The sequence below is a fragment of the Blastomyces gilchristii genome (genome assembly GCF_000003855.2).
Source record: "Blastomyces gilchristii SLH14081 genomic scaffold supercont1.12, whole genome shotgun sequence".
NCBI lineage: Eukaryota > Fungi > Ascomycota > Eurotiomycetes > Onygenales > Ajellomycetaceae > Blastomyces > Blastomyces gilchristii.
In genome coordinates, this window is record NW_003101671.1 from 418,182 (window position 1) to 432,438 (window position 14,257).

Sequence of the window (14,257 nt, forward strand, 5' to 3'; positions counted from 1 at the left end):
ATGACGGACGGAGGTGAGTGAGATCGCATAGCATCCCGACATACCTACGTCCTGCCCGTATGAACACTTGTTATCAGCGCATGACAACATGTCGTTTATATCTACGCCCTACATCTTATTTCTAGCTCTTCCTACAGTGTGCTGACGAATCTCCTGTTTGTTTTGCCTCTTCATAATGCAGGCCATCCGAACCTGAACCTGACGCCGGAGGAGAAGCGCGTGTTTTATAAACTGTTCCAAGTAGCAGATAAGACGAATCTCGGCGTCGTGACTGGTGAAGTGGCCGTTTCCTTCTTTGAGAAGACCAGTCTCCCACCGGAGACATTGGGTTTGGTAAGTTTTCTGTGAAAGTCATACAGATCCGGAAGGGGGAGAAACGTAGATTGAATATTCTGACTTTTTTTTTTTGTTTTTCTCTTTTGTGTCGGGGTGGAATGTAGATATGGCAAATTGCAGATACACAGAACCGTGGACTTCTTACCCCGTCTGGGTTTGGAGTAGTTATGCGATTGATCGGACATGCGCAGGCGGGCCGCGCCCCGACAGAAGAATTGGCTCTGCAGCGTAAGTCGACCCATCCCCCTCATCTTCTTTGTTCTCACAAGGCATCATCGTCATTCACACTTGTCTGCTTTGAGGCTTACTTGGCTTTCCCCCAATTCAGCCGGTCCTCTACCAAAGTTTTCGGGCTTGAGCAAAGATATTATGGAGCCTACCCCGCAGGCTCCGCCGCCTATCGCATCCAGCCCTCCCCCCGGAGCCGGCCCCGTTAGGGTCCCGCCGTTGGTCCCCGAGGATGTTACAAAGTTCACCTCCCTGTTTGAGAGATCGGAGGTTCAGAATGGGCTCCTCTCAGGTACTTAATTTTTTCGAAAGCCAGTCCCTGGGTAGGTTGGACCGAACACAGAAGCTTACAACACACGGACAAAATACAGGTGAACATGCGAAACAGATATTCGAACGAGCAAGACTGCCGAACGAAATTTTGGGTAGAATCTGGAATTTGGCTGATACGAAACAGCGAGGCGCGTTGGATGCGACAGAGTTCATTATCGCCATGCATTTGTTAAGCGCGTACAGGAATGGTACGATGAGAATATTACCGCAGAGCTTACCTCCAGGTTTGTACGATGCAGCTGCTCGGCGTGGAGGAGTCCGCACATCGACCAGCTCGCGATCGTCCTCAGACATACCTCCCGTACCCGCAATTCCAAAGCAGTTCAGCGGATCGGGAACCCAGCGAGCTCAAAGCCCACTCAACCGGCCGCCACAGTTCCAGTCAACCATTCCCACGCAGTCCACTGGTGGTGATTGGATGATCACCCCACAAGAAAAAGTGCACTTTGATACGGTGTTTGGAACTGTTGATAAAGCGAACCTGGGATACATTACTGGCGATCAGGCTGTTGAATTCTTCACTAATGCGCAGTTGCCGGAGGAAACGTTGGCTTCTATTTGGGACCTGGCTGATATCGATTCTGACGGGCAGCTGAGCAAGGATGAGTTTGCTGTTGCCATGTACCTGGTTCGGCAACAGCGCACTACCCGAGAACCTTTACCGCAAGCATTACCCCCAGCTTTGATTCCTCCAAGTATGCGACGCCAAGTTCCACCTCCAGCTCCAGCAGCTGGAATTGTCCCCCAAAATACAGCCCAACGCTCCGCGGCAGAGGATTTATTCGGACTCGACGTTTTCGGAGCCCCGGTCCAAGTGGCACAGACTACAGGTGGCTCGAATCCTGCTCTCCAGCCTCCGTCATCACTCACTCAGTCGCCGCTTAGCGCGAGTGCGACGTCAACATTCAAGCCCTTCGTCCCCTCCTCAAGTTTTGGGCAGAGCCTTACCCCACATACCACTGGCTTGCCGAACGCACCGGTACAACAGCGATCTCCACCACCGTCTGCAGATGATTTGTTGGCGAATGTAGATGTTGAAGCGAGCAAGAAGCTATCCCAGGAATCTGTAGATTTAGCCAATCTCTCCAATCAGATCGGTAGCTTGTCGAGAGAGATGCAGAACGTGCAGGGGAAACGTGCGGCAGCGGAACAGGATCTAGCCCAAAACAGTCAACAGAAGAAGGACTTCGAGGCTCGCCTTGCGCAGGCAAGAGCAATGTATGAGCAGGAAGCAAAGGATTTCAAGGCTCTAGAAGATCGATTAACAGCGTCTCGCACGGAAACAAAAAAGCTTCAGCAAGATTTTGCCTTGATCGAGGCTAGCCGCCAGGATCTGCAAAACCAGTATAACCAAGTGAATGCTGCCCTGGACGCTGACCAACGTGAGAATGCTAGTCTCAAGGAACAAATCCGGCAGGCTAACGCACAAGTTAGTCAATTGAAGCCGCTTCTAGATAAAGCCCGGTCCGCAGCTCGTCAACAGAAGGGCCTGGTAGCCATTAACAAAAAACAGCTTGCGACTATTGAGGGTGAGCGGGGATCGAATCCAGGGTGAAATCGATAGTACGACTATGGAGGTGGACGAGTTACAGCGTCAAGCATCTGAACTACCATCGTCTGCTTCGCAACCTCCTCCTATCGCCAGCCCTGCTCCTTCAACTGCCAGCCAAACAAACCCGTTTTTCCGACGAACCGCAAGTGTATCCGATAATTCATTTTCTCCTCCACCGCCATCATCATCTTCTCAAGAACCCTCAAAAGACGCTCAGAGTGTGTTTGACAATGTATTCGGACCATCGTTCACCGTGCCTTCAACCTTCACTCCACCACCGCCGACGACTTTCCGAACGGAGTCGCCAGCCCAACAAACTCCACTGGCGGCTGGTCCCGCTAGGACGTCGGATACGTCCGGCACGCTCACACCATCAGCTTCCCCCAGCTCAGCCGAACCCCCTCCTCCCCCACAATCTCGGCAGATTTCATCCAGCCAGCTTCCTATTGAAGGCCACCAGACATCTGAAGCTTCTTCGGTCAGGCCCTCCCCGCCCACTAGCCGATTTGGGACTTCGGTAACCTCGGAGCCTGATACAAGCTCGTCAGCAAAATCTCCATTTGAGAGTGAAGATCCAAAGCCTGAGACGAAACTTGAGAAACCGTCTAGCGATTCCGACGGAAGCACAAGCCAAACCGGACAAGAAGCCGAGGTGTCCAATATTCCTGGTTTCTTCCCCGTAAAGTCAGCGCAAGCCGCATCGACAAAGAAGGATGCCAGTTTTGACGAGTTATTTGGCGGCATCACGCATGCGCGGTCCCCGTCTCAGAAGGCCAACGACTTTGAAGAGGCGTTTGCGCAAATGAAAGTGAAAAACGGTGGTGATTCTGGGTTCCCCGAAGTAGCTGGTGGGAAGTCAAAGGAAGGAGCCAGCGAGTTCCCTCCCATACGAGAGCTTGATGACGATGACGACAGTACAGATAGCGAAGCTGCCAAGGGGTTCGATGATGACTTCTCGCCAGTTTCACCGCCACGACAAAATGAACAAGTTTCCCGGGGCATCTCGTCGCCTCACCCATTCCCGCCTCCGTCATCGCAGAGTACATCGCCTCCTGAAATGAATGGCCAGGGCCCCTCTAAGGAGAACTCCCGAGCTGAGGCCCCTACATCAAATAGGTTGACACACATGGGAAAAGACAGCACCGGAGCCTCTCAGCCAACTCTACCAGGCAAGAAGCCCACAACGCCCGATTTTGAGGCTGCATTTGCCGGTTTAGAGCTTGCTCCCGCGAAGGAAGCGGACGATGATGACGAAGACGATGATGACGACGACGACGACGACGACTTCGAATCTCCCTTCAACAAGGATTCCTCGAACTTCGACATGACATTCGACTCACCGGGCTTACCATCTAAGTCCAGCACAATCGCCAATGCCACCACAGGCGCAAGTTCCGGCAACAACACAACGAACGCCGATTTTTTCACCTTCGACAACAACCAGCAACAACAACTACAACAATCAAGTCTATCAGCGCCCGCTGCCGGAACCGCCCCGCAGGACTGGGACGCGCTCTTCTCCGTCCTAGACAGCTCAAAAGTTGCTAAATCTCCTAAAGAAACAAACAAGCCCACCTCGTCCGAAGGAGGACAGCCATCATCCGATTCTGCAGCCCTATCCTCCTTCCCACAACCTCCAGGCAAGGAAGCCAAGCCGCCCGGATGGGCGCTGAGTGCTGATACAGGCGAGGATGATATGATATTACAGCGGTTAACGGGGATGGGGTATCCGCGGGACGAGTCGTTGGCGGCGCTGGAGAAGTTTGACTATAATCTTGATAAGGTGGGTTGACACCCAACAACATATGCAATGTCCCTTCCCGATGCCTTTTGTTGTTTGTTCTTTTGTGCTTTTTAATATATATATATATATATTCAAAAAAACATAACAACATGGATGGATGGCTGAGTGTGTTTCGTCTCGATTGTTGTTTTTTTTTCTACGACTATAGGCGGCCGATTTCCTCGCGTCGAAGTCATAAGAGTTTTGTGCGCATGCATCGACGATGTATGCGTTTTGCCTAGCAAACTGAGCCAGGGTTGGGATTAGGATTGGGATTTGGGGGTTGGGGATTTGAAGAATAATTTATTATTTAGCTGGCTGTATATCAGGTTGATCATTGGGGCCAACGGAACTGAATGGGTGTTGGGATGGGACGAGTGAGTCGCGTAGGAGATGCAGAAGAGAAAGAAGAGGGGTAGGTTGTTTATTCCAGATATGCTGTGTTGACGTGTAATAGATATAGGAATTTGTATTTGAATTGATTAATTTGACAGGAGCAATCACCCAATTTATGTAGCTACCTACCTCGCTTTCTCATGTGTGAGTTATGTTATTTTGGATTTACTTTTCCCAATGAGTTAGCTTTTTATTCAATATCACAGCACTGATTATTTAATAGAAAGAAGAAATTTATTTTGGGCTTTGATTCAAAAAGATCATTTGACATGGAATTAATAAACATAATAATATATTACATTAGAATATGCTTCCCTTCATAATGCATCTGCCTCCTACAGGCCTGAGCACTCAGGGAGCAGGGAATATTCATCACTGCAGAGCCTTGTACATTACATGTTTTCCTATCCGTGCAGGGATCATTGAAGGAGCACTTGAGGGTGTTTTGCATTTGAGGTCATGACACTTTACATGCATGTGGTGTATGCAAGAAAGAAAAAGACACTGCTTTGCATGATGAAAGATGATAGATAACTGAAGGACTTAAAAGAGAAGATGAAAAGGAGTTCTCAATTGCAGTGAAAGAATAAAAAATAAAAAATAAAAAATCATGCATTAGTTTGATATCACTTCTTTTCTTACAGACTGCATGGGATAGTTATATCTGATGTTGAAAAACTGCACACAGGGCAGGTTGCAAGCAAGCAAGCAAGGTGAGAACTAACTCAGAAGAAATACATATATGGAGTACTAATAGTATGTACAGAGGCATAAAATTCCTTCCCTTCATTATTCCACACTGGTTTCTCATATAAGCAGCTTGCATGTGTATACAGATATATAACGTTAACTACCTAATAATAGCCCAATTACGCAAAATTCAGTAACGGGGAAAAACAAAAAAAAAAAAAAAAAATTTCGAATAGGAAAGGGCTGTGAACATAAACTGGGAAAAGTTCAGCATTTGGGGGTTCATTATATATTTACGTGGTTATGTAGATAAAAAAGGAGCGGAGTAGAAGACATGGTAAAACTCGTGAGCTGGCTGGGGTATATTTCCATCCACAACATTGATGATAATAATAGGTAGGTAGGTAGGTAGGTGAGCGGTGGGAAAATAAATAAGTAAAGAAATAAGAGTTAAAACCAGGGTGAAAAAGGGCTCAGTGGAATGGGATAGAAAGGATTCGCAGGCATCGTTTAAAACATGAATAACATGGGTATCGGGGGGAAAGAAACAGAGAAAAGAAAAAAAAAAAAACAAATTTCCAGCCATATTTCATCTTCCATATTCATATCCCACCCATACCCATATCCATCGTCATAGTATCATTATCGATTTGAAAATGATGAATAAACCATACGTCCACTGCACCGCACCCATAAATAGCTAATATCAAATATATATATATATATATTTTTGAAAAGCCGAACACGGCCCGTCCGGGTTTCCGTCATGGAGTTCCCTTCTGTTGGGAAAGGGAACAATTTCGCGTGAAGTGTGACTTGTGAGTGGGGAGCAAAATGGCAAAAATGGGCGAAAAACTTGGAAGAGGTGGGGCGGGGGTTCGAGGTGATCCCGGGTTCGGTTCGCCCGAGGACAAAAAAATTTGTTGGTCTTTCCCAAGTTTGGGGTTTTTTCTTTCTTTTTTCTTTTTTTTTTTTTTTTTTTCAGTATTATTTTATTATTTTATCTTTTTATACGCCTGGATGCGCCTGCATGTCGACCGCGGCTTCGGGCTTTGGGGTGCTATCGCCACCACCACGCAGGATGGGGAGGACGACGACGAGGACGGTCGTGGCGACGAAGAGGAGCCTGGAATTTACATTAGCATGAATATATATATATATATATATATATATATCCTATATCCAAGAAAGAAAAACAAAAAAAAAAAAAAAAAAAAAAAAAAAAAAAAAAACCAACCACTCAAACGCGCCAAACACCGTGGCAGCCTGCAAGCCCTTGCAGACGGATGAATGCCTGCACACCGAGGTGGGCGGCAGCACGGCGGCTACGGCGATGAAGCCTGCGAACCAGAAGAGCAGGGTGACGGCCTCGACGGCGATGAGGGCGTACTTGTGCGCGAACTTCTGGAGGTAGAGTGGCGCGAGGACGAGATACGGGACGGCGATGATGAAGGTCCAGATGGAGTCGAAGAGGAGGAAGTTCGTTTCGTCGGAGTTGCCGCCGGTGCGGTTGACGACTGGTTGGGGTTTGTTAGTTATATCATATAATCATATATATATATTATATATATTATATATAGTTAATGTGAATGGAGCTGAAGCTGAACATACCCCATCCAGTCAGGCCAAGGATGATGATGGCCAGGACGACCTGAGCGCCTCGTAGGCCGACAATGATGTTCTGCATGGCGGAGTTGATCCTGACGTTGATATTCTCCAGTGTTTTGAGCTGTAGCTATTTATTATCCGATAGATCTGCGATACCTGAGATCTAATAATAAGAATTACTTTTCCAGTCGATCAGCTTTACGAGCGTCGAGTGGAGGTTTGATAGAGGAGGGGGGGGGGGGGAGTGATTTTAAATAAAAAGAATTAATTTGGCGATTCTCAACCGGGCGGGTGATCGTGTTCTTCAAGAGTAAAGTAGTTCGCGGGATTGAAGGGGATTCTTATTCTTATTATTATAAATAATCTAACTCTGGGTTTCAAGAACAACAACCGCCGAGCCGATAATTAAAATAACTAATTAAGCTCAGGACCAGGAATCAGGATCCCGCAAGGCCGCTAACTTTGTTAGTGTATTATTTAAGTTATTTATTCGTGGCGCCGGCGAAGAAATTCAAACTGGTTCCGGGGGCCGCTGGGAGGGCGATGACGTGGGAGAGGGAGGATGATGGGAATGATGGGATACAGCCGTAATAATAATACTGGCTATTCATGGGGTATACGCTGATAACTATTAAGTTATTTATCTCATATAAAATAATTAAGTTATCAAGAAGAAGAAGAAACAGAAAAAACAAAAAAGGCAAACCCTCCCCCAGCATGACCACTGATCACTGATTACTGACCGACCGTCTTCGTATAGAATCACCGCTAGGCACATCAATCACGGTCATCACCAACTTATTAACCACCACCAAAACCAGTTAACCAGTCACACTGTCCTGTACGCAGTAGTTATCCATATCAAAAGAAGACGTAACTAACTAAGAAGTGTTGTGAAGGTTCTTGCGCCGAGTCATTGCCACCACCACCACCACTTCCACATCCACTTCCACATCCACTTCCATAGCAAGATGCATCCCATACATAACACTTTCCCGCATCTACTTCGATAGGATGCTTTGAATCCTCAGCCCAGAATTTGCCGACAAGAATGACTCCCGAAAAAATCATTGTTTCCACTGAGGCGCGATATGACGCCCACCCGATGTCTCCTTCAGGCTAGTTGTTGTGTCAGAGTCCACAGCAGTTCTAGCAGCGGAACTAGAGGTTAGTCTGGGCTAGAGGGCCATGACAGGAATGGATGATTGTTGTATCCATGATCCCAGCTCCAACTTAAGAACTACTGTACTGTACTGGTGCTTGTCAGTTAATGCTTGTTGCGACCGGGGGTTTATGATTCTGAAGAGCGGGAACTCGGGTCGAAAGTTGTAACTACTGTAGAATAATTAATAATAATAATAATAATAATAATAATAATAATAATAATAATAATAATGGAAGAATTACAGCGTCGAGGGAGGGGATCAGGGTCGGAGTGGATGAGGAATGAGGGTTTCTAACCACCAACACCGACTGACTGACTGACTGACTGACTGATCTTGTATGGTCTTGTACCCCCTCAGATCAGAGGAATGTACGGAGTAACTAGTCTGTATGTACTACTACTACTACTAACTACTGTCTGACAGTGACAGACAGCTCTGTCTAACACCTATGACCCCTCCTTTGTCTATAACACTAACTCTCGCATGCTTGAAATGAAATGCTGAAGAGTTCCTGCAAATCCGTCTGCTTTCTCCCCCAAAAAAGATCCCAACATCATCTTTCCATACAATCTATCCTACTTATTATTGCCAACACCAGAGGGAGGGCAGTTAATTGCTGTTGTGCTAACTTATATTAAGCAGCAATCAATAACTAACTATCCACATTCATTCAATCAAGGCTTTTGAAACTCAAAAAAAATATCTTGCCAACTCCATTCCTCTACTTCGTAAATAATAAATCCCCATCAGTTACTGTTACTCACAGCGACAACGCCATGTATTCCGTAGTTAGTTTGTAATAAGTTGATAATTTGTAGTCCCGCCGTACTCACCGCCGTTCAAGCATAAAATAAAGGCTAAAAAACCCTCAGCTCAGCTGGCATTTTGGTTACTTCTTTCCGTGGTGTAAAACGCCAATTCTCAACGCCACGCGGGCTCCATGCGGGCTCCTGGAGGCTGGAGACTGAAGTGCGCGTGGTTCGTCTTCTCGTTTTCTCTAGTAGAGAGCCAAAAATGTATGGAGGAGGAGTTTGTCGTGGTTATACGCAGCCGTACGCAGTAGTGTGTGTGTGGCTGAGTCCTTTGTTTGTTATTACGCATTGCTCCAAGACAAAAAACAACCCACGCCATTCGTCATTGCAGCCACAATTTGTCGCCCGGGTGTAGCTTACTGCGTAGAAAAGGTTAGGGATTGGCTTGTTGTCCCGCGATCTCTTGAGATTGCGGAGCTGAATGATCTATTATCGGTGTGGCTGTGTCGCTCGCAACCCATTTTTGAATCTCTAGTTAACTACTATCTATCGGGTGACGAGAAAATATATCCGGATACTGAGAACAACTTCCTGTATTTCATCATTTATTGTCTTGTGTGTGCAGACAGATTAACCACAACCTCTCTCCATCAAAACCGCTTTACACAAATACAATATCAATATATATATATACATACATACATACATACGGCGATATCACCCAACCCTTGCAATCCCCATCACAACTTGTCACTATAACTAACCCTCCCGCGCTCTTGGGCGCAAGACTCAGCGCAAACGGGCATTGCATGGTACATGCATGATTTACTCATGAAAGCCAAGGTCTGCGATCATTGTGTCTGTTGGAGGCGTTGAATCTAGCATTCAGCAATATCATGATATGCGTGGTACGTATACTACTTCTTTAGAGAAGCCTCATTACGGGCTGGAGATCTGCTGCTAACTGCCATGGCATGCGCGGAAAGTGGTGTGATGCTGCTTTCAATGGCTGATATAGACTAGACACATTGTCTTGCGCCGGGTAGATTGCTGATTGCTTTCGATAATTATTTTTTTTCTCTCGCACCGCTTGTGAAGACACACAAGCAAGAACATTCACATTCACACTCGAAGGGGGAGCTCTCCAGCTCATATCCAATTTTTAATGAACAGTGCATACATGTACATCATGTAGATCAGAGATCAGATGGTTATCCCGTTGCCAATTTTGTATTAGAAGCCTCAACTCAACCCCGCTGACATCTAGCCTTTGTTAATATATAAAAATAAAAATAAAAATAAAAATAAATAAATAAATAAATAAATAAATATAGGCCTCCAGCCACGCATGGTCGGCCATATCTTCCGCAAAATTCTCTGTTTTGTCGAGAGAGGGGGTCGAAATACATGTACTGTACATGTACAAGATGTCACCAGCTGCCTGTCCCGTGTGCTGTGCTTGTCTAGTGATTTTTTTTTTTTTTTTTTTTTTTTTTTTTTTTTTCCCTTTCTTTCCTCGCAGGTGTCGGTTGTGTTCAGGATACCTTCATTCTTTTGTGTCGTTGGGCTCAAGCGTAGCCTATGATGCCGAGGACTTCGGACTGTGCTTCGTGGAACTAGGACATTGGCATCAGCACCATGCAGTTGCAGATTGTGAACCATGAAGGGTGAAGAAGTGTCGCTCGCAAAGTTGCGAATTGGGTGTAGAACTTCACACGAGGGTAGCTCGGCTATATCAAAGGGCTCAAGGTTGAGGAGAAGGTCACCTATTTTTATATGCAACATGTTTTGCCTCCACCCCGCGCCACAGTTTGTTTGTTTAAGCTGTAGAATGAAGATAAATATTAACGAGAACATTCCGTGGAGCCGGACCGTAGGGGGAGGCCTCATTAAGGTTACCCGCCAGACTCCATCATTTCATGAGCTAATATGACTGACTGGTAGGGCGTGTCAATTTCCCTGGCAGGTTATAAATAGAAAGGCAACTAGAGGACCCAATGTTCCCGCTCTGGGGATATCAGGATTACAAATTCAAGAATTAACGAATTAACTGGAGTACGCGATTACATCTACATAATATATATATACCCAGGTAGCGTAGCCATGTGCCTCCACTGGGAAAAAAAGAAGGGAAGGGGGGGGGGCGCGGAGGGGATGAAAAAAAATATTCATTTCATTTCGTTTCATAACATCGTTGTAGTTACAAAATTTTACCCTCCCGTCTAACCTCCTAGTTAAAACCTCTCGAAGGTATGTATGTAGTAGCGAGCGATAACTGACTATACAGCGAGGTCCTGAAACCCCAGCACCGGAACCCCTTATATTTTCCCCAGTTCAACATTTCCCCCATTTCTATTCCACCCCGTTTCATTTTTCAAGCGTGGATAAACCATATTCTGCTGGTTAAGTAGGTGCATCGCCATCACCTCTTGATCCTGTTAGAGCTATGAAGTATATATATATGTATACTTATCTTAAGTAGTCTTGTGATTCAGGGAGCTGCTAGCCTTAAATGACTGCTCGAAATCCGCGATGATATCATCGATATGCTCAATGCCAACAGAGAAACGGATGCCGTCCTCCGTCACGCCGGATGCAATTCGCTCCTCATTGCTGAGCTGCTCATGTGTCGTTGACCAGGGGTGGATGGCTAGGGACTTGCAGTCACCGACACTGTTGTGGTTGTTACAATATCCGTTAGTTTAAATTCCGCGCTGTTCAGAATATTATCGGTCATTGTTTTTTCTTTTTGGGGAAAAGGACGTACTTGGCAAGGTTTGAAATAAGCTTGAACCCATCGACAACCTGGCTGCCAGCCTCCGCACCTCCCTTGATACCAAACGACAACACTCCACCGAACCCGCGTTTTAGGTATTTCTTCGCCGTCTCATGGGTAGGATGGCTCTGCAGGCCCGGATACGACACCCAGGAGACATTCTCATTCTTCTCTAGCCATCTGGCCAACGCCATCGCATTGCTCGCATGTCTCTCGCAGCGAAGCGACAACGTCTCAATACCCAGTAGCAGCTGCTGCGCCGCAAACGGATTCAGCGCGCTGCCGAGGTCACGCAGGACATCGAGACGGACAAAGGTAGCAAATGTAGCCGTACCGAACGTTTCCCACATTTTCAGGCCGTGGTAGCCTGGGGACGGCTCGGTGAACTGCGGGAAGCGCTTGGAGTGTTTGCCCCAGTCGAACTTGCCGCTGTCGACGACGACGCCGGCGATGGTGGTACCGTGGCCGCCGATCCATTTCGTGGCGCTGTGCACGACGATGTCCGCCCCGTGCTCGATGGGGCGTGCGAAGTATCCGCCTGCACCGAAGGTGTTGTCCACCTGTGGTCATTTCACGAGAGTTAGCTTATTTTTTCTCTATCTCTTGCCCTGTTTTTTTTTTTTTTTTTTTTTTTTTTTTTTTTTTTTTTGGATCACGGTTCAAGGAGAGAGAGGGGTGAGAATGAGAAGAGCGTGGTGGGGTGGTTTCACATTCTCTCGCTTCCACCCCGCCCCCGCCCCTTGGCTTTCCATTTTACAGGGAGCAAACAAGACGTACCACCAACGGCACCCCCTTCTCATGCGCAACCTTCGCAATCTTCTCAAAGTCGGGCACGTTATATCTCGGGTTGCCAATCGTCTCGACGTAGACCGCTTTGGTCTTATCGTCGATCTTGGACGCCAGGTCCTCGGGATCATCGCCCGTGACGAACCTGGTGGTGATACCTAGACGGGGCAGGAGGACTTTGAACTGGTTGTAGGTGCCGCCGTAGAGATTGGTGGTGGAGACGATGTTATCACCGGTGCCTGCGAGCGCAGCGATGGCCATGAACTGGGCGGATTGGCCCGACGAAGCGGCCACGGCAGCCACGCCACCTTCCAGTGCAGCTATACGCTTCTCGAAGACCTCAACGGTGGGCTGTACACATTGTTATTGGTATCGTTATTTTGCCCCACACAATTCCAAAGAAGAATGCTAGGATATATGTATAGTCACACACATTGCCAAGGCGGCTGTAGATATTGCCCAATTCCTTGAGGCCGAAGAGTCGAGCGCCATGCGCGGAATCATTGAAGGTGAAGGACTGGCTCAAGTTAGTTGATGGACGGAGGAAAGGATTCCTGGGAGACCAACGGTAGTAGCATAGATGGGAACAGCGCGCGAGTTGGTGGCTGAATCTGGAGTATAGCTGATATGATGGCATTCATTAGTGACCTTGGGGATATATATATACAGTACATTGTGATAACTATGTTACAGGGCGGGGCTTGGAGGAGTTATTTTTACTTACCCAGCATGCAATTGCAGCGTCTCAAAGCGCTGAGTGATTTCGTCGCCGGCCATCTTGGGAATAAGACAATGACAGAGAGGTATATCAAGTACAAGGAACGAATGCGAGTTATATATCGTGATATATCGTGGTATATCGTGGTATATCAAAGTTGTGATAGGTATGGTATACAGACACGAGAGCGGGGGAGAAAGAATGAGAGAGAAAGAAAGACGATTCCGCCCCTCCAATATATAACTAGCAGACTAAATATAACTATCTCCTCAATCGCGGGGGAAGCGAGTGAAGGGAAGAAAAAAGAATGGACGGAATCAAACCGGCGTAAAATGGCGTGATCGGTGGAGATTGTTCGTACTCTGCGATCTCGGGCTGGGCAGATACCAGTTTATTCACGATTTTTGTGGGCAATTAACGGATGATGCTTTTAAAAGTAAAGTCTGCTATTCATAGGTAGCAATTAATTAGTATGAAATTGTCAACAAACTACACCTCATTTAATATCTCTGAGATCCTCATCTAGATTTGATGACTCGCAGTTTATTTTTACATTCAAATCTTATACTCATATCACTATGCAAGTACTCTGTACTTGTGATAACATTTAAATCTCTCTATTTCAACAAAACTATCACTGAGATTACAGCTCTCACAAATATTTCTTCTTATTAAACTCACTTATTTTATATATGTATTCAAATAACTCTTTTGATTATGTGACTGACTTGCTTGTGAATTATATTTTATTAACTTATATTTATTATTAACTTTATTTTAACCTTAAAAAAAACTCTATATAGTCATACAATAGTTAATAATCAGACAGTTAAAAATAACTGTTTTTACTACTACTATTAATCTTCTATAATATCAGATATTAACTGAGATTTAATTCTAGCGTAATTGTGGCGGGCTGCCTCTGATCAATTATATAGACTATTTCATTACACTCCACAGATTCCTATCAAGGCCCCGATTCTCGGTTGTTGACCCTCTGCTGAAGCTCCGATTCTCAGTTGCCAATCCTCAGCTGAAAACCCATGGAATTCCTATTCTTCCGCCTTGAAGCTCCACCACATATGTATATAAATATTCATTTCAATCACTGATTCCTGTACTTTCTCTTTCTT

General features: G+C 46.1%; 4 protein-coding genes across 4 annotated transcripts; 2 read left to right on the top strand and 2 right to left on the bottom strand.

Annotated features, from left to right (window-relative positions):
- BDBG_17310 (uncharacterized protein) lies at positions 1-2,452 on the top strand (the record flags this gene model as incomplete). The annotated part of the gene is made up of 5 exons (XM_031725063.1): positions 1-13; positions 182-333; positions 441-564; positions 665-856; positions 936-2,452. The coding sequence occupies 5 exons, from the start codon at positions 1-3 to the stop codon at positions 2,450-2,452; spliced, it is 1,998 nt and encodes a 665-aa protein (XP_031579181.1).
- Positions 2,453-2,468: 16 nt separating this feature from the next.
- Positions 2,469-4,241, top strand: BDBG_17311 (uncharacterized protein; the record flags this gene model as incomplete). Its single annotated transcript, XM_031725064.1, has 1 exon — positions 2,469-4,241. One exon carries the CDS (start codon positions 2,469-2,471, stop codon positions 4,239-4,241), a length of 1,773 nt encoding a protein of 590 aa, XP_031579182.1.
- A 626-nt stretch (positions 4,242-4,867) lies between these two features.
- Positions 4,868-8,282, bottom strand: BDBG_05822 (uncharacterized protein). Its single transcript, XM_002623602.2, has 3 exons — positions 6,930-8,282; positions 6,556-6,835; positions 4,868-6,444 (listed from the first exon to the last, which is right to left on the bottom strand). The coding sequence occupies exons 1-3, from the start codon at positions 7,003-7,005 to the stop codon at positions 6,327-6,329; spliced, it is 474 nt and encodes a 157-aa protein (XP_002623648.1). The 5' UTR covers positions 7,006-8,282; the 3' UTR covers positions 4,868-6,326.
- A 2,712-nt stretch (positions 8,283-10,994) lies between these two features.
- BDBG_05823 (O-acetylhomoserine (thiol)-lyase) lies at positions 10,995-13,644 on the bottom strand. The gene is made up of 6 exons (XM_002623603.2): positions 13,131-13,644; positions 12,974-13,028; positions 12,840-12,923; positions 12,398-12,757; positions 11,612-12,180; positions 10,995-11,517 (listed from the first exon to the last, which is right to left on the bottom strand). The coding sequence occupies exons 1-6, from the start codon at positions 13,181-13,183 to the stop codon at positions 11,319-11,321; spliced, it is 1,320 nt and encodes a 439-aa protein (XP_002623649.1). The 5' UTR covers positions 13,184-13,644; the 3' UTR covers positions 10,995-11,318.
- Positions 13,645-14,257: the final 613 nt, after the last annotated feature.